Raw genomic sequence first — 20,351 nt, forward strand, 5'->3', positions numbered from 1 at the left:
GAGAAACACTTTTCTTGCCAGGCATGGTGGCACACGCCTTTCTTTAATCCCAACACTTGAGAGGCAGAGGTAGGAGGATTACCGTGAGTATGAGGCTACCCTGAGACTACATAGTGAATTCCCAGTCAGCCTGTGCTACAGTAAGACCCTACCTCGAAAAATGAGAGAGAGAGAAACACTTTTCTTGTTTGCTCTCTCTCTCTTGAAAAGCAGTGGATGATGGCCTTCTTCCCAGAGTCCGCTGTCCAACTGCACTGGTTGACTCAGGAGCAATCGGAGCTTGAAGGAAGGCAGCTGTTCTCCAGAGAGCTGAGAATCCAGGCCAAAAATGAGACAGAGGATGAGAATGATGCTTAGGGCAGAGCCTGATTATCCACACCTGCTGCACGCTACACTGAGGAGGCAGTTGAGGTCACAGAAGTGGACATGTGGCTACACTATGAATTAACGTTGAAAATGTGTTAACACAAGACAGTTAGAAACCTTACCAGTGAAATAGGGAAAGAAAAGTGGCAAGATAATTCAGTGTGCTCTTTTCTTGAAAGAAAGAGCTATAAACGAACTTATTAAGCCAGGTAACATGAAATACAAAAAAAAAAAAAAAGAAAAAGAAAAATACATGTCATTTTTCATTTCTGTTTAATTCAAAAATATTTTACCACTCATTTGATCCACTTGTGAAATAATCTGAAATAATAAAACATTCAGTTTAAAAATATATGCCAAGAAAAACTTTCTTCAAAAGCCCACGTGCTGCATGGCTCCATTTACATGAAATGTCCAGAACAGGAGAATCCATAGTTAGAAGTTAGATTGGTGGTGGCCAAGGGATGGGGAGACTCAAGACAGCGGGAGTGACTGCTAATGAATATGTGATTTCTCAGGGAGCTGGAGACATACCCAGCATTGGTTGTGATTTTGGTTACACACTCCGAGTATACCAAAACTATTGAGTTATGTTCTTTCCACAGATGAATTTTATGCAATAAGTGGTATTTGTTCAGAGCTATTACCAAAAGAATAGACATGAAAGTAACTCTGTCTTTGAGTACTTAATCACATACAGCCAAGTATGCTGATTTATGCCTTTAATCCCAGCACTTAAGAGGCTGAGGTCAGAGGATCACTGAGTTCAAGGCCAGCCTGGGCTACAGATTGAGTTCTAGGTCAGTCTTGGCTAGAGTGAGAACCTGCCTCAAGGGGGGTAGGGGGAGAGATTAATCCCAGATGCATTGGACTTGGATAAAAACTGCTTCTGAGTTCTGAGAGTGTTTTAGAGATACTGTAATATCTATTCTCTGGTGTTGGAATGGTAATGACCAAAAGGTGGTTGCACCTTATTTCTGAAGTTTTCTTGAATATTTTTTGTTTTAGGGTGTACTTTAAGAAAAAAAAAAAAGAAAACTATTAGCCAGGCTGGGGGCGCACGTCTTTAATCCCAGCACTTGGGAGGCAAAGGTTGGAAGATCACTGTGAGTTCAAGGCCACCCTGGGACTACAGAGTGAATTCCAGGTCAGCCTGAGCTAGAGTGAGACCCTACCTTGAAAAAAACAAAAATAAATAAATAAGTAAAATTATTTATTTATTAAAGAGAGAAAAAAATGGCATGCCAGGGTCTATCCATTGCAAATGAAGTCCAGACACATGCACCACCATGTGCATCTGGCTTAAGTGGGTTCTGGGGAATTGAATCTGGGTCCTTAGGTTTCACATGTAAGTGCCTTAACTGCTAAGCCATTTCTCCAGCCCAGGATTGGCTTACTTTTTAAAAATATTTTTATTTATTTAATTATTTGATAGAAAAAGAGGGAGAGAGAGAGAAAGAGAGAGAATGGGCGTGCCAGGGCCTCCAGCCACTGCAGACGAACTCCAGACATGTGCGCCCCCTTGTGCATCTGGCTAACATGGGTCTTGGGGAATTGAACCTGGGTCCTTTGGCTTTGCAGGCAAACACATTAACTGCTAAGCCATCCCTCCAGCCCCAGGATTGGCTTATTGATAGATGATTTGGTGATCTTACTAGGAAACTGTTGGTTGTATTTGGAGATTTTCTTTTCCCATTTCTTACCAAATGAGTCCTTGGTCCTGCAGGATTTAGGCCATTTTAATAAATGTGAGGCTGCGGTACAATTGGACAGCCTTAAGGAAATCCCCCTGTGGTCCTCTGTGTGCCTTTTCAAGTCCTGCTAAGTACCATTTGAGTTGTGCATTTTACAGAATTTAGGATCCTTTTCATAAAATGCAAAAGCTGGGAAAATGGTCTGTCAGTGCTTCAAGGACAGCCTTATCCAGGGACCAGTGGTATTGTGTATATCCAGTAGCTGATTTGAAGTTCCTTAGGTTTGAAATTTCTTGTATCAAAATAGAAACCTGTGTATAAATGTGAGTATACTATAATGTGTAAAATTTGTAGAATTGGGTACAGTTTTGAAAACTTTCCTGTCTCTACTCTGCCATCCTGCAGGTGATGAGTGTCCACAGGTGTGTGCTGAGCATGGGCACTGGGGACATACTTGGGCAGGTGCACAGAACACACAGTAGTAGCACAAGTCATCTCTTTGCTGTGGTAGGGTCAGCTCCCAGACTGGTGCCATTGTGAACAAGGGCACTGCTGCCCCTCAGCCTTCCTGGAAGACTCCTCCAGTAGCAGCTGGAGTGCCTAACACCATAGCTGTTTTCCCTGCTGCTGCCCACACCACTGGCTCAGAAGCCTCCCTTCCTGTATGTGCCACTTAGCTTCTTGGTATACAAATGAAGAGATGTGTGTTAACCTCAGGAACCAGTCACTCATTTAATATGTCATACAAAAAGAAAAAAAAAATTAAATGGGCTGGAGAGATGGCTTAGTGGTTAAGCACTTGCCTGTGAAGCATAAGGACCCTGGTTTAAGGCTTGATTCCCCAGGACTCATGTAAGCCAGATGCACAAGGTGGCACATGCATCAGGAGTTCATTTGCAGTGGCCGGAGGGCCTGGCGCGTGCCCATTCTCCCTCCCTCCCTCTCCCTCCCTCCATCCCTCCCTCCCTCCCTCCCTCTTTCTCTCTCTGTCTGTCACTGTCAAATAAATAAAAATAAATTTAAAAAACCTATTGATTGCTTTCTCCTCCATTAAGGATATAGCTCAGTTGGTAGAATACTTGCCTAGACTGTGTTTCCAGTGCCACATAAGATGGGTGTGTGTCACCATATCTATAACCCAGTGCTCAGGAGGTGGAGGCAAAGAATCAGAAATTCAAGGTCATCCTTGGCTACATAGTGACTCTGAAGCCAGCCTGGGATATATGAGACCCTGTCACATAAAACAAATAGAATGAAATAATGAATAAACCACGGTAGAGAATGTGCTAGTGCTGAGATCAAAGCACAAAACTGATTTAACAAAGACAAAGCCAACAGCAGCAGGAGCACTAGCTTCGCAGGGGGGGAGTGAGGAATTCCTCAGTGGCCATAAGCAAGAAGGCATGGGTGTCTCGCATCAGGAGGTCTGCAGGGCTGGCAGAGAACAGGAGCACGGGACTCCAGAAGCAGGGACCAGGACAAGTGGGATAGCATAGCTTGAGCTGGAGGACAGTGGCTGGGAAGACAAGTTGGAGACAAACTTCAAAGGAGTACATGCATTATGACCTGGGTTGTCCCCTTGTAAAGTCACCCTAGCAGTTAATAACGACAGTAAGAGGGTGAGGGTCAGAAGTCCTATTTCATAGATGAAGCCACAGTAAGTGATTTACCTACAGGTCACATGGCTGCTAAGACAGCTGGAATTTGAGCAGCTGGCCATCCACTTTGCTATGCTCCTAGTCTGTCTTGATGAGACAGAACTGTTACATGAAATAGTAGACGTTCGCTGTGGCATCACTAGGTTAGATTGTACGGCATTTGTACAGTGAAAGTGGCCAGTTACCAACAGTGGAGAGAGAAGTAAAACCTCTGGGCCGGCTCGGGCAGCAGAGGCTTTATGGATGCGGTAAGCAACGCTTGAAGAACTGTGGTAGAGGCTGAGATGTGGGAAGGCGAGGAGACCGACCAAGGGAGCAGGTGTCCCACGCTGTGCCCTGGGACACGGTGTGGCTGCTGGGCTCTCAGAGGCGGTGACTTGTTGATGTGCTGCTGATCCCCACTGTTTCGTTCCTGCAGGAGACGGGCGAGCAGATTGCCATCAAGCAGTGCCGCCAAGAGCTTAGCCCACGGAACCGAGACCGCTGGTGCCTAGAAATCCAGATCATGAGAAGGTGAGGGCCTGTGAAGCTGGGGTGAAGCCTGCAGTACCCCTCCAGCCGCTGCGCTATTCGAAGCCTCGCTGTATGGCAGCCAGGCTGTCCAGACAGGTGCCGCTCTTCTTAGAGGAGTAACACTTAAACACTGCACTGGGCCTTTGGTCAGTTTTGTCGTACTAAGTAATTTAAGATAGTCATTATAGCCAGGCATCGTGTGTACCTGTTGGCTCAGCTGCTTGGAAGACTGAGACAAAAGGATCAGTTGAGTCCAGGAGTCTGAGACCAGCCCAAGAAACATAATAAGACCATGTCTCAAAATTTTAACTAATGAATTAAAAATAGTTATAAATTTTCATTTGTCAGCAAAAATCCTTTTCCCTGTGTTTCCAATTCCAGAGTGGCCATGTGACTCTACTGCTGTCCACCCTCTTGTGGTTATGTCCTCCTCCAGTGTGGAGATGGGGTCTGTCCGTCCTGGGTGGATGCTATCCTCCCAGCTGGTAGGGCCTGTAGGTGAATACTGTAAAAGTCAGCCCAAAGGTAATCAAACAGGTGTTCCCCCTACTCACCTCTTCAGAAGTGAAGGAAGAGCAGGCATCTCCTTCATTGTGTGCCCACGTGCATGACCAGGTCACTCCTCCCCTTGATGCATGGGGTTGGAAGTCCCTGTTGACTGCAGCTAGAAGCAGTTTTGCAGTACGATGAAGACTTGAAATGGGGCACTCTCTCTAAAGACAGTAGATGGCCCGTGTTGCCTTTATGGTGCTTGAGTTCAGAGTACTGAGGGAGGCTGAGTACATGCCGACTTAGCCGAGTACTGGGTGCGTCTCCATTTCTGAGCCGCCATCCTCCTCTGTTTACTTCCATGGGGACCCGTGATTCTAGGGGGACAGGTTCGAGCTGAAGCTGCCATACTGTCCTTACTGATTTCCCTTCTTCCTAGGCTGAACCATCCCAATGTGGTGGCTGCCCGGGATGTCCCAGAGGGGATGCAGAACTTAGCACCCAATGATTTACCTCTGTTGGCTATGGAGTACTGCCAAGGAGGAGATCTTCGAAAGGTGAGAGTTCTGGGGCACATCTACAAAGGTCTGGGACACCGGAAAGGAAGAAATGTCATCACCAGGAAGCTCAGGGAGTCCGTGAGCTGACTCTACTTTCCCCAACCCCGTCTTCCGGGTCCTCCGTGAGGTGATGGGTGTGTGAACCAAAACGCTGAGTCAGAACCTCTTATGCAAATGTCAGGGAAGAGCTCTCTGCAGTTTGCACCGTGACCACCGATGTGGCGGGGAAACCACCATCGGGTCTGGGCCATAGGAGAGATACGGGAAAGGTCTAAGACACACTTCCTCCCTTGGTATGTTAGGGCCGCTGTAGCCTTTGGAGTCAGTGTTGCTGCTGTCCTGTGAGGAAGGACTTTCTCCCACAGAGGCCACAGCACTGTACAGAGTCACAAAGGGCAGCAGGAAGGGCGCTGGCTTAGTCATCAGGGAACAGCGCTGCAGTTCCAGATCCCCCTGACTCACCTACAGGCTTGTTTTTTTTTTTTGAGGTAGGATCTCACTCTAGCTCAGGCTGACCTGGAATTCATTATGTCATCTCAGGGTGGCCCCGAACTCACTGTGATCCTCTGCCTCTCAAGTGCTGGGATTAAAGGCATGCATCACCACGCCTAGCTTAAGAATTTTTTTTTTTTAATGTGCTCTTTTGCTGAGTCTTCCTCAACTCTGTGTGTGTGTTGGTGGGGGCTATATGCACTTGTGTGTGCAGATGTGCATGCCCCATGTGCATGTATGCAGAGGCCAGAGGAGGATGTTGGGAGTCTTCTTCTGTCACTCTCCCACCTTATTTCCTGGAGATGGGGTCTCTGAACCTAGAGCTCTGGCCATTTTTTTCATTGGACTGGCTAGCCAGCGAACCCAGAGAGCCTCCCGTCGTCTCTACTCTGAGCCCTGGGGTTAGAGGTATGGGTGGCCACACCCAGCTCTTGGCATAGGTGCTGGGATTGAACGTGGGTCCTCATGCTTGTGCAGCAAGTTACCACTGAGCCATCTCCCCAGCCCCACCCCCAGCTCATTACTCTAGAAGGCCCATGACCTGTGGGCTCAGATGCCCACTCATTTCTTCTTTCTTTGCATGGCATTTTCCCAAGCTTATCTCATGTGCTTTTCTCATTACTCTTCTGGGCCTTTTATCTTATTTACTCATGGATTTATTACTGGATAAGGAAAGTTTCCATGAGATTTGATTTGCATGAGTGGCTCCTAGTATGGAGGTAAGAGGTGTGTGTGTCCTGGGAGTGGTGCAGCTGGGGGAACAGATCTGACTCATGAGCAGGACTGATAGTTGGTGACAAATGGAGAGCTTGACAGCACCGTGATTTTCCTAACCTTTTGACAGTTGTAGAGGTGAAGTCGTGCTGCTGTACGCTGCCCTAATCAGTGGACAGTGCCTAGAGGCAGGAGGGGGAGCTACAACTAGTGACAGGTGATAGAACGCTCAGAAGAGCAGAGTCAGTGATCCAGGGAAGAAGACGATGGAAGTCTCAAAATGACTGGGCATGGGACTCGGGGCAATCTATGGGAGGCAGGAGGCCATTGTATCTTAGGGAGCTTCTCCCTGTCCCTGCTGTATCCTGCAGTCACACTGTGGGAAGGATGCTGCTGCCCAGAGCTCTTGATACTTAAATTTTTTTTTAATTTATATATTTATTTGAGAGAGAAAAGGAGATAGAAAGAGAGAGGGGGAGAATGGGCATACCAGGGCACCCTGCCACTACAAGTGAACTTCAGTCTCATGTGCCACCTTGTGTATCTGGGGAATCAAACCTTGGTCCTTACATTTTGCAGGCAAATGCCTTAACTGCTGAGCCACCTCTCCAGCCTTTCTTCTGACTTTTTTCTTTCCCAAATATGGCAGCTTGCTTCCCCCCTACACACCTCAAAAAAAAAATGTTCAAAATTTACATCATGCACATGGAGAGACAAGCATGGCCAGCACACAGCGAATGTCAGAGTCACTGAGTGAAAGAGTTAAGTCAGTTGTGCATGGTGTGCTCCTGTACTCCTAGCTCCTGAGGAGACTGAGGCAGGAGGATCTCTTGCCAAGGGGTTTGAGACCAGCCTAGGCAATATAATGAGACCCTGCCAAAAAAAAAAAAAAGGCCCTCAGAAAACTAAGAATGAAATCTATATGCTACATAGGTAAATATATCACATTGAGATGTTCCTGAATTGAAATGTTAATGACCACAAGCCAACTTCAGCAGCATGTTGAGTCCCTTCATAAGTTGAGGGGCCAGAAGGATAAAGGGTTCTGTGCTTGGATTCAGCCTTGGGAAAGGCTTCACCTTCCAGCCCTGCCCCTTAGCTGCATGTCAGTACTGATTCACCGGGGATTGTCAAGTCTCCCTCTCCTCTGAAATGGAGAGCTCAGCAGTACCTCCTCAGTAGGAGCAGTGACATTCAGGCTACGATGCAGGTGGAGCCTTCTGAGCCTACTGGCACACTCAACATTCCTGCATTAGATGATTCCACAAAGAAGGTACTGTCAGGGAAGTGGTCAGAAGAGTGACGACTGTCTGTGAGCCTTCCCCACCTTCCGTGTCTGCAGACGTATTGCCACTGAGCCTAGACTCTGGCCTCCTTCAGACTTGCACAACCTGAGTCAGACACCTCCCACCAGGCCAGATAGCTGAGTACATGAGTGCCTGCAGAGGCTGCCTCTGCTTCTCCTTGGAGCAATTCTTGCCAGCCCTGCTGCCGCGGCTGCCTCCACACAGCTCTCCCAAAGCCCAGGGCTGGCATTAGCACTCAGGTGTCTGGCTGGTAGAAGACACTGGTGGGCTTCTTAGTGGTGTGTGACCATCCACTCTTGATTCTTCTTTTCATACTCCACAGTATCTGAACCAGTTTGAGAACTGTTGTGGCCTACGGGAAGGAGACATCCTCACCCTGCTGAGTGACATTGGTAAGTCCCATTCGGGAAGCCAGGTTGTGCCCTTCAGGGTGGGTATGTGATCTCCCTGTGAGTCCTTTCTGGTACTGAGGTTTCTACACAGGGCAGGCTGGGGGCATGGAGAGGGCTCAACAGAGTGAGGAGGTCAGCAAGAGGTTAGTCAGGCAGGTGCTGGACTCAAATAGTTCCCTTCCTTCCTGAGTAAGTCATGAGGTGAAGGATGATGTAGTCAGAGGAATAGATTTCCTTTCCATTAAAAAGCTCCACTCTACTTTCCCAGAATAGCCAGTGATGGACTAAGTTGTCATTTGATTGGATTTTGTCCCTGAAAGGGAATTTTTTCCATTTCCACACCAGTAGTTCTTTGCCAGCCTCAGGCTTAGGAAAAGCTGTGTTTGTATCATCTGTTGGCACTGTAGTGTCCTCGCATGAGGGCGCCTGTGGCATTCTGAGACTCACATGGGCCCAGGGGTATGTGGTGTTTCTTCTAGACCCTGGAGCCTGCTCTAATGGGGACAGAGGTGGGCTCTGAAGGTCAACCCTGCCCCTGGCCTGGGACAGCAGAGACCAGAAGTACCACCACGGCTTGCTCAGAACTTCTTATGGAGAGCATCCAGAGTGTTGGTAAACATTGATAGTTTGGATTCACAGGGTCTGAATTCTCCTTAGTTTACCTTTGAGATGTGCTCCTTGATGTGAGGAATGACTAGTTCATCCTTCCCAACCTCAGCTTTTTCAAGCTGTCTATATGGCTTGTTTACTCAAAATTTTTTTAAAAAATTGATTTATTTGAGAGACAGAGAAAGAGGCAGAGAGAGAGAGAGATGTGCATGCGCGCCAGGGCCTCTATCCACTGTAAACGAACTCCAGACCCATGCACCACCTGTGCATCTGCCTTATGTGGGTACTGGGGAATCAAACCTGTGTCCTTAGACTTCACAGGCAAGCGCCTTAACTACTAAGCCATCTTTCCAGCTCTGTGTACTCAACCTTGTTTTATCAAATTGTAATAAGGAAAATTTGGAGCAGTGGGACAGAGCCACATACCTCCCCCGAGAGTCTGCAGCCATTAGTATTTACTCTTTGCAGCTGTGTGCTTTGAGCCTGGCCTGCAGCTGGGGTCTACTCCCCTCAGCCCCTTCTTACTTGGCTTGCTTCAGTAAAGGAAAGGCAGAACAGTTTGAGGGAGTTCAAGCACCCATTTTTAAAGTTGAAATCCAAATAATCTGATACATAACATACCCACCTCCCTGTGCGTCCTGGGTCATTTCCCTGTAGATGGAGTCATGTTGAGGGCAATGTGATGTCACTCCAGTCTTAGCTGACTTGACTGGACAGCCATCCCTGGCCTCTGGTTTTTCTGTTGGCACACATAAACCTGCTGGAAGGACCCTCTGTGTACCTGGAGGGTCAAGTCCACAGATCAGGAAATCTTGTTTTCTTGACCCCTTGGCACAAGGCTCACCCAGCCACGCTCTGTTAGATGTTCACTTGGGTGTAACTCGTACAGTCAGCGGCCCCGTTCCTTGTTTGTTTCTCGGCAGGCTGAAGGCAGGTTAGTAGGTTGGAGGGTGTCCTGTTCACAGGCAGCTTCTGTTCCTCTTTGGTTACAGCTCCCTCAAGTTGTTTTTTTCCTTTAAAGTTATTCTCTCAAATATTTTTCTCCCTCTCATTACTCATTAGATTATGCATTTTAAAAAATAGTTATTAGGAAGAACTTTAAGCTGGAAGTTGGTTCACACCTATGATCCCAGTACTTGGGGAGTCTGAGGTAGGAAGATTGCTGTGAGTTATACACCAGCCTGGGCTAAAGTGGAGACACACTGTCTCAAAATAAAAAACCAAAAATAAGTTATTTAGATGATTGGCTCAAGTATAATAATGGCCTGCTGCCCCATTGACATTTTCCTTCTGTGGTACCTTAGGTATTATGTGTTCAAATTTTTCATGTGTAAAAGTCCCCGCCCACACCTTCTGCTACAGATGGACCCCAAGGCCTTGTGCATGCTGGGCGAGGAAGAAACTTTTGTGGCCACTTTTTCTTCGGGAGCCAGAAAAGTAGTAGCTACTGTTCATCACCTTCTCTAGAAATATTTATAAAATGAATGAAATAATTTCCAAAAGAAATTAAGACCTTTTTCCCCCAAAACACACACACATATATTAATACTTCCAGCTCACAAACCAACTTTTACTTACTAGCAGTGTGACTTGGAACCTGCTACATGGTGATGGTTTTCTTAGCTGTAAAATGGGTGCATCGCTCTTCTCACTAGGATCGTTGAGCTTCAGAGAGGTGGTATACACAAACTCTTAGCACAGGCTCTGTTCCTGGCAAGAAAGCATTTGTGAGCAAATGTATGTCCCTTGCTCATTTCCTTCCCCTTCTGGCTTTGGATGTTTGGCTGTCTTCCGAAAACCCTTGGTCCCTAATATGGATTATGAGCTGAGACTGGATCCAGCAAACCTAGCAGGTGGGAGCCTAAGGCTCCCTGCCTGGTATTGGCTGACCTTCCCCAGACCCATTTCTAGCCCAGTCACTTCAGAGGTGCAGTCCCACGCCTTGATCCTGTGGTTGAGGGCAAGGGTGAGCTTGCTGGCTGGTGTGTTTGTCTTACTTGATCCTTGTTCTGATTTGTGAATGAGGCTGACATCAGATTTAGTCCTTCTGTAACAGTCTCAGGGCTGAGTCAGACACAACTCTTGTGTATTTTGAAACAAGTCCTGAGCATTTTTTGTTCTAGTTTGTTCTGAGTGCTGTCTCCTCACTGCCTTAGTTGGAGTCACTGCTTTTCTCTGCCAGGTTGACTGTAGGTAAGTGGCCAAGCCACACCCCCAGCCACAGGCTCCAGATTTCTTTGCCTTCTCTTCTGAATTAAAGTTGTCTGGCCCTAATCTCTGGGCCCTGGCCTCCCACAGACCCCACACAAAGCTTCATCATGATAACAGAGGAGGGTAGGACTCTTCCAGTGAAGGTTAAGTTGCCAAGAAAACAACAGGCAGATACCTCACAAACACACAAGGGTGCCTCCTGTGCAAACCCCTCAGACCATTGCCTTAAACTGGCCAACGTCAGAGGTATCTGGAATCAATTGGACTTCCACTTAACTCTGATTCTGAAAAACTCAAGGAAATTCTGTTTACATTGACTAAATACTCTTGCCCATATCCTTTGGGAAATACTGATATGTTTCTTTCTGCCAGTGAAGGAGCAAACTCCTGAGAAACCAGAATGGAGGGACAGGTGCCAGCACTTCCTACTTCCAGAGCTGGGGCTGGGACCAGGGGATCCCTAATACATGGGGACCCACTTTGTGCGGCTGCCATGGCCTTATACAAGGAGCATAGAAGGAATTAGTCTTCCTTGTTCTCCAGTGGTTCATTGTGCTATTCCACTTTCTGTTGCTGTAACAAATACCCAAGACAGTCAACTTGGGAAGAGAAAAGTTTCACTTTTGCTCACAGGTTTACAGTTTTCAGGCTATGGTTATTGCGCCCTGTTATGTGGGTGCCTGTAAGAAGGAGTGCATCATGGGAGGCGTGAGTGGTGGAGCAGAGCTGCCTAGGGCCAGGGTGAAATGAGAGGAAGAGTAAGGGGCTGGGGTCCCACGATCCCCAGGAGCACTCCCAGTGGCTGGAAAGTGTCTCATTAGTCCCTTCCTCTTAAAGGTTCTACCTTTATGGGGCATCTATAGCATGGACAGTCTTGTCTTAGGAGCCTTCAGGAATCCTGGTCCCTGGCTTTACCCCAGATGACTGTCTCAGCCCCTGTCGGAGCTGCCCCCAGCGGGTAAACAGCGCCCCGGCAGTCAGCAGAAGGGGGGGTCTCAGCACATGGAGCGAGGGCAGGGAGCACTCTTCTCCCATGGGAAGGATGGATACTCTAGTATTTCCCCACTGTGAATGTGCTTGCTGTTGAGGGGACTGGTCTGGTCTGACCCGACTGTTGACTGTAACAAAAGGTGATTATTAGAAATGGTAAACAGCCAGATTAACATATTATAATAACAACAAGAGGGAAGACAACTGGCTTTCCATTCTGGCTTCTCTCCTTTGCTGGCTCCTCCACAAGGTATGAACCTTCCTGGGCCTGTCTGTCCACACTGCCTGCCTATTTCCACAACACCGAAGATCACTGTCATGACCTTGAACTGGCCTCTTTATTAGCATTTTGCTCATCCATCTTTTGAAAGGGCACTTTCCTTTGGGTTTTGTTTGGTTGTTTTGTTTTGTTTTGTTTTGTTTTTCAAGGCAGGACCTCACTCTAGTCCAGGCTGGCTTGGAACTCGCTCTGTAGCTCCAGGCTAGCTTTGAACTTTCAACATCCTCCTGCCATCAGTCTTCCAAGTACTGGGAGTAAAGGCATGCGCCACCACGCTCCGCTCCCTTCATCTGGGTGTCTGCCTTGCGTATATGTGCGTGTTGCAAATGAGCACTCACCTGTCTTGGTATAGGTGGCTGGAGAACTGGACCTGCGCTAGCAGGCTTTGCAAGCAAGTGCCTTTAACTGCTCAGCCAGCTCCTCATGAGCCTCCTTTTGGTTTTTTGTCTTTTTTTTTTTAAGTATTTTTATTTTGAGAGCGACAGACACAGAGAGAAAGACAGATAGAGGGGGAGAGAGAGAATGGGCGCGCCAGGGCTTCCAGCCACTGCAAACGAACTCCAGACGCGTGTGCCCCCTTGTGCATCTGGCTAACGTGGGACCTGGGGAACCGAGCCTCGAACCGGGGTCCTTAGGCTTCACAGGCAAGCGCTTAACCGCTAAGCCATGTCTCCAGCCCCGTTTTTTGTCCTTTTTTTTAAAGTGTCAGAATCTTTTATTTTATTCACTTACTTATTTGAGAGAGAGAAAGAGAGAATGAACACACCAGGCCCTCTAGCCACTGCAAACAAACTCCAGACATATGTGCCACCTTATCATCTGGCTTATGTGGGTAATGGGGAATTGAACCTAAGTCCTTAGGCTTTGTAGGTAAGTGCCTAACCACTAAGCCATTTCAGTAGCCCGTCCTTTTTTTGTTTTGTTTTGTTTTGGGTGTTTTTTTTTTGTTTTTTTTTTGTTGTTGTTGTTCGTTTGTTTTTGTTTTTTGAGGTAGGGTCTCACTGTAGTCCAGGCTGACCTGGAATTCACTCTGTAGTCTCAGGGTGGCCTCGAACTCAGGGCAGTCCTCCCACCTCTGCCTCCCGAGTGCTGGGATTAAAGATGTGCACCACCATCCTTTTGGTTTTCTGAGGGAAGGCCTCACTATAGTGCAGGCTGGCCTCAAACTCAGAGCAGTCCTGCCTCGGCCTCCTGAGTGCTGGAAGTGCAGGTGTGCACCCTCACACCAGCTGAACAGACACTCTCATCATGGTTTGCTGTTCGGTGATGGTCAGACTTCTGCACCTTGCCTTTCTCTTCAGCCATGGTAGCCCGCTTACCATGTATATACAGGACAGAGCCTGTTTTCCCTCCTCCTGCTCCCCTGTGCACATTCGGCGCGCCCCGGCCCCTCAGCCTCCCGTCACTCTCTTTTCCCTTAGCATTCCTTCGCTCTTCAAGGACTTGGAGCAGATATGAGAATGAGTTTGCACAGTTGGTCTTGCTGCTATTGTGCCTTGCCAGTTAGTCATTGAGCCTATTTTAGCCAAGAAACCTTGAGCCAGACTAAGTCTGCCTCAACATATCCAACTTGGCCTTCCAGTCTGTTTCGCCTGGAAAGCCCAGTGACAAATTTGGTGGTTCATGGTGGGCAAGAACCCAGCTGGTTTTGATCGAGACCACAGACACCCTGTTGTTCTTCCTAAGTAGCGGTGACTTGGACCACCCATCGGCTAACTAGCCTCCCTCCCCATCTTTCTCCTCTCTTTCTTTCCATTCTCTCCTCTAAGTAGCAGCGACTTGCACCACCCATCAATTAACTAGCCTCCCTTCCCATCCCTCCCCATCTTCCTCCTCTCTTTCTTTCCATTCTCTCCTCTTTGTTCCTCCCTGCTCTCTCCCTCTTTGCTCTCTCTGTGTGTCTGTCCTAAGCCTTTCCCCACTCCTCTCTCTACTTCCTCCCCCACTAAGGAGTGAACACGCGCCAGGGCTTTGTGCATGCTAGGCAGGTTATCTGCCACTAAGCTACATCCTCAGCCCCCACCGATTGTTTCTTTCTTTGCTTTTTCTTCTAATCCCTGTCTCAAACATGTGGCCCATTTTTCTTTTCATATCTTCTCCATGAAATATATGTTAAGCAAGTGTTCTGAGGGGAGCTTAGTGAATCTTGAGACTTGTAGTGTTGAAGGTAGGGATTCATAAGGATGGCCCTTCCAAAACACTTTCCTCGACAGAAGTCTAGCTGCCCCCATCCATTCCTTTAACTTGGGGTTGGTCATCTGAAGAATACACAGAGTGTGACTTAAAATTCTGCTTTGGCAGTGAGGGCACCAGCTTGTCATATTCTTAGCCTACACCAGAGGAGAGCACGGTCGCTGGTGTGGGTACTGTGCGCCAGCTGCACTTGCTGCGCCGCATCTCTCTACAGAGAGATACCATACTAGGACCCGCCACTGTGCCCACCGTAGGTGCTACACTGGACCTCTCTGCATGGAGTCTGTACAAGAAAATGCCACTGTGCCTGCCACAGGAGCTGCACCAGACTTCTCTGTGCAGAGTCAATTCAATACTAGGACACATCGCCATACCTGCCACAGGTATTGCACTGGGCCCCTCTGCAGAGTCCATACTGGGACATGCCCCTGGGTAGTCCAGAAAATGGAGGGAGGCAGGTAGTGTTTACTTCTGTTTGCTTCATTACTAAACTGGAAAGCATGCTAGCAAGTGCTTTCCACTGAGCTCCGTCCTCAGCCCCGTACTGTAGCCTGAAAATGAGTGCTTCTCATAGTTAGTTTCTGCAATTGGAACATGAAGAATTGACTCAGTTTTTAGGGGTTGTAAGGGTATACTTTTTAATTGTTATAGATACATGTTATCACTATGACCAGGTGTTGAGAGATTTTTTTAAAAAAAATAAATCCCAGACATGACAGTATTTTCTTAATCTTAATGTTGCATTTTCCATCCAGCTCAAGCCAGGTTAATTTCTCTGGGCTTGAGACAGGCTTTTTGTTCTTGTTATTTTGTTTTGTTTTTCGAGGTAGAGTCTCACAGTAGTCCAGGAATTCACTACGGAGCCTTAGGGTGGCCTTGATCTCACAGAGATCCTCCTCCTTCCCCTGCCTCCTGAGTGCCATGTAGCTTTTCTCACATACCACAACTTTTTTTTTTTTTTTTCCCCAGGTAGGGTCTCACTCTAGCCCAGCCTGACCTGGAATTCATTATGGAGTCTCAGGCTGACCTTGAACTCACAGCGATCCTCCTACTTCTGCCTCCCAAGTTTTGGGAGATGCACCACCATGCCCGGCACTAACACAGCTTTTTGTTGGACTTACTGTATGGTGTTTCAGAATTTTTGTTGCTAATGTTAATGGAATCCTTTCTCATCTGGATAAGCTGATGTAGGAAAGACCTACTTGTTTGTAAATACTTTAGTTTCTAACCACCTTACTAAATCTTCCAGGTTTATCTATTATCTCTACATAGGGATAATTTCATCTTTCCAATATTTATTCCACCTTATCTTGTTCACACTCTCAACTTTGCTAGTACTTCTGTTAAAGTCGTTTAACTTATCTTACAGATAAAATATTATGTTCTGGAGTCTTAGCTGCAGATGGGTCCCCGGTGCTCTGAGCCATTGTACCCTTGGGTCCTATTATCACATCTGCCCTTCACAGCAGAAGCTGTAGGTGTAGACTAACTTCGTAGCTGCCTCTTTGCCAACTAGATTCTGTACTTTGTTGTTATTAAAAATATTGTATTTATTTATGAGAGATAGAGAAAAAGAGAACAGGTGTGCCAAGGCCTCTGGCCACTGCAAATGAACTCCAGGCACATGGGCCACCCTGTGCATCTGGCCTACATGGGTACTGGGAAATCAAACCTGGGTCCTTAGGCTTCTCAGGCAAATGCCTTAACTCCTAAGCCATCTCTCCAGCCCATAGATCCTGCACTCTTTAGAGTGGTGAATGTCTATTGTCCCTCACAGAACCTGCCAATGCGGAGCACATGGAAAATATGCACTGAGCTGTCAGTGTGTTCTGTTCTCTGTCCTTCTCATACTCTCACTTCCTCTTTGAAGCTGAGTGGGATGTTATGGAAATTCAGATTGTATGACCACAATATTTACTAGAGAATTCAGGAAGCATTGTAATGTGAAAACAGGAATGCACTTTCACTGAGATACAAAAAAACTTCTCATGCATCATCAGAAAGATCTAATAGTACAAGTTAAGATGCATATAGCCTAAATCTTACAATTCTGTTCTAGCCACACCTCATTCTGTCCCCTCTGAGGAGCATCTGCCCCAGTCACCTTTCATCCACTACTAGTTTGTGCATCAAAAGTCAGAATCTGTTTCAGGGAAACACTATGTTTATCTTTAAGGGTAGACGATTCTGAAATGAAAAGCAATTTCTAGGCATAATAAAAATTCACTCCCCTTTGTTCTCCCTCAGCATCTGCTCTTAGATACCTTCATGAAAACAGAATCATCCATCGAGATCTGAAGCCAGAAAACATTGTTCTGCAGCAAGGAGAGCAAAGAGTGAGTGCTCTTCCTGGAGTGTGGGGGCTGCCTCGCAGGGCTGCCCGGCGGTGGACGGCTGTGCTTTGCTTGTATTTACCTTCCTTGAGTCACGCTGTGTTATCAGAGAATTTGTTTTTAATTTTTTTTTTTTTTTTTTTTTAAGCAGAAAGGGATAGAGACAAGAGAGACAGACAGAAAGAATGGACAGACCAGGGCCTCCAGCTGCTGCTAATGAACTCCAGATGTGTGCACCACTTGGTGCATCTGGCCATTACATGGGTAATGGGGAACTGAACCCAGGTCATTAGGCTTTGCAGACAAGTGTCTTAAATGCTGAGCCATTTCTTAGCCCAAGAAAATTTTGATTGGAAACAAAGTCCAGCAAACTGTTCTTGCTGACAGATTGAGGCAGAGTTTGAGTAAATCACATTGCTACTTGCCAGATTTGCAGGAGTCTGAGAAGGAAAGTGATATTTGTCATCCTCCCTTCAGTCACAACACTTCTTAGAAGACTCTTGCTTTCCATTTGTTTTGTGATCCTCAACTTCTGATGCTGAAATGGAAACCTGCTGGAGTTAGTTGTGGATAGGGCTGAGAAGAGACACGTGGCACAGGCATCCATTCATCTCGGACCTGGTCCAGTTTATCATTGCCTACCCTGCTTAGGTGTGGTGGTGAGCTCAATGCTGTGGTCTTTTCCTACTTTGTTTTTTCATCTGGAGTAAACACAGGCCACTCATCCCTCTTACTACGGCTGCCCTCAGCAAGCTTGGCCCAACTCAGGGCTATGGCAAGTTCACTTATCCTTCCCTTCCCTCCCCTTTTCTTCCACACAATGCTATGTGTGTGTGTGTTGTGTGTACAGATACACATGTCCCATGCATGCACACAAGGAGGCTGGAGAAGAACATCAGGTGTCCTCTGGTCTGTCGATCGTCCATGTGTTTCCTTGAGATGGAGTCTTTCACTGACCCAGAGCTGCTGTCATCGTCAAACTGGCTGAGCACGGCCCCAGGGGTCCCCTCTTCTCCTGTCTCCATTCTCCACAGGACTGAGACCACACTCAGCTGTTTACACTGGTGCTGAGGAATTGCTTGGGTAGCAAGTGCTCGTACCTGTGAACCATCTCCTCAGCCTCAGACACGTTCATCCTTGCCAGTAGTTCTGAGGAATGTCCTTAGCAGGGGCTGGCCTAGTCTTCCACGTTAAAAACATCCAGGTTTGATGATCTGGAAGGCTGTTGTGTGGTCTCTTTAGACCAAAAGAGAACATGAGCCCAGCCTTTTTATAGAGTATGTTTCCTGTTACCCTAAACCACCATATGTCAAGGGCAATCTTTTATGAATATGATGGCTTTAAGAATTTGGGATCTGGGCTGGAGAGATGGCTTAGCGGTTAAGCGCTTGCCTGTGAAGCCTAAGGACCCCGGTTCGAGGCTCGGTTCCCCAGGTCCCACGTTAGCCAGATGCACAAGGGGGCGCACGCGTCTGGAGTTCGTTTGCAGAGGCTGGAAGCCCTGGCGCGCCCATTCTCTCTCTCCCTCTATCTGTCTTTCTCTCTGTGTCTGTCGCTCTCAAATAAATTAATTAATTAAAAAAAAAAACCTGGGCCATCTTTCCAGCCCTTTGCAAAAAAAAAAAAAAAAAAAGAATTTGGGATCTAATACCCCTTGGGAATTCAAAAGTATCTCTGTTCTAATGGCAAATGATCTGAATCCTTGTATAAGGATATATGTGTATGTATGTATGTATATGTACATACATACATACTATATATATACACATACAAAAACATACATGCATACATACATACACTTTTGGACTAGGGACATGACTCAGTAGGTTAAGTACTTGCCATGAAAGTGAGTGTCTGAGTTCAGATCCCCAAAACCCACATGGAAAGCCCGACAATGGGTCAGGTACCTGTAATCCCAGGGTGCCTACAGTGAAAAGGGAGGCCAAGAGAATTTTCTGGAAGCTTATGGGCCCATCAGCCTGGTGAACACAGTGATGGACAACAGTAAGGGATCCTGCCTTAGAAAGGTAGAAGGTGAGGATTGACACTTGGAGCTGTCCTCTGACTCCACATTTGCACTATGATATGTGTACCCCCCCCCCCACGAAAGTACACACACATACACACATACTCGTTCATGCCAGAGTATACCCTTGGATGTTACTTCCTGGCATATGAGTATAGGGGATTGAACTCAGTTACTCATGCTAGCTCTGAGGCAGGCAGTGGCCCCAACACTGTATTCTCATAACCCTCAGATTTCTGCTTTTTCTTTGTTGTTTTTCAGTTAATACACAAAATTATTGACCTAGGCTATGCCAAGGAACTGGATCAGGGCAGTCTGTGTACTTCGTTTGTGGGAACCCTACAGTACCTGGTGAGAAATGGGTCATATGTTTGTTTCTCAGTTTCTCTGATGTCCATGTCAGTGGGGCTCTCCATCCTTGACTGCCTGCTTCTCAGTCTTGCTGGCAATGTGGATGTTTACAAGGTGTATAGGAGTGGTTGTGTGAGCTCAGAAGCATGCTGCCCATGCCAGTGTTTTCTGCCAGGAGATTTCCTCTGGAAGGATCCAGTCCCATCACTGAAGTGATAAGCATAGATCCTGTAACCTCTGGAAAGAAAGAACCTCTAACTAGACTCACACGGGTCTGGTCTGTACAGGCTTCAGCTCTGTGAGGTCTTGTGAGGAAGAAGGTGGGGCTCTGATCTCCCCTCTTCTGGGCTAACGCGCTATTCAAGTCACACGTTCAGGAGACGTATGCTGTATGCTAGGCAATGTGCTCAGGGTAGCAGCCATGCATCTGGCTTTTTCTCCTTGATGGTAAATACTTCGACCCGTTGTGTGGCTACATGCCACTTGATTCAGGGTTACTTGGTTCAGTGTGTGTACACAGGAGGTGTCATTTTCCTTTGTCACTCATAGCCTGTCTCATCTCTGCACAGCACCCATGACTAGGCTTTCCATGTAGCCTTCAGTAAGCACCCGAAATGCTGTAGCCCTAGTTTTTAAAAGGGGAGAAATTAAGGCAGAGGAATACATAATTGATTTACTCTAATCTGCCTGAAAGTGAGCCCTCAGGGTTGAGTCCTTAGCCCTTTTTTCAACATTAGAGGGTGAGGTACAGAAATTCCTCAGTGCACCTGCTCAGCTTGTCACCTCCCTGCCCTAGAGTGGATGTGCCTGTGCTGTGGCGGTGAAGGTGGGAGGAGTGGGCACCTTGCGATGAGTTGGCGGCTGTTCCAGCAGAAGGGCATCTGGGTGTGCCCCGTGCGTTGCAGGCCCCTGAGCTGCTGGAGCAGCAGAAGTACACTGTGACCGTGGACTACTGGAGCTTTGGCACCTTGGCCTTCGAGTGCATCACTGGCTTCCGGCCGTTCCTCCCCAACTGGCAGCCTGTGCAGTGGTGAGTAGACCAGCTCAGGCGAGAGGATTGCCTTAAGCAAGTCGTGAGCCCTGGGCTCATCTTTGCCGTCCCCCCCACCCCAGTGCCCTGTGCTGGGTGCTGCAGTCCAGGCCTGAGAAGTCTGGTTTGTCTTGCCTTAAGAC

The 20,351-nt window shown here is 47.3% G+C and overlaps 1 protein-coding gene across 5 annotated transcripts in view; it reads left to right on the forward strand.

Annotated features, from left to right (window-relative positions):
• Positions 1-20,351, forward strand: part of Ikbkb (inhibitor of nuclear factor kappa B kinase subunit beta) — a 54,648-nt gene that overhangs the window by 8,849 nt on the left and 25,448 nt on the right. For 2 of the 5 annotated variants that reach the window (XM_004669018.2, XM_045131160.1), the window contains exons 3-8: positions 4,137-4,231; positions 5,160-5,277; positions 8,116-8,185; positions 16,716-16,804; positions 19,089-19,178; positions 20,084-20,208. In XM_004669018.2, the coding sequence (XP_004669075.1) occupies positions 4,137-4,231; positions 5,160-5,277; positions 8,116-8,185; positions 16,716-16,804; positions 19,089-19,178; positions 20,084-20,208 (587 nt within the window). Of the gene's footprint in view, positions 1-4,136; positions 4,232-4,612; positions 4,757-5,159; positions 5,278-8,115; positions 8,186-16,715; positions 16,805-19,088; positions 19,179-20,083; positions 20,209-20,351 lie in introns of those variants that run through there. The other 3 variants (XM_045131161.1, XM_045131162.1, XM_045131163.1) reach the window with 3 other exon arrangements.

Source organism: Jaculus jaculus, chromosome 12, assembly GCF_020740685.1.
Source record: "Jaculus jaculus isolate mJacJac1 chromosome 12, mJacJac1.mat.Y.cur, whole genome shotgun sequence".
NCBI classification, from domain to species: domain Eukaryota; kingdom Metazoa; phylum Chordata; class Mammalia; order Rodentia; family Dipodidae; genus Jaculus; species Jaculus jaculus.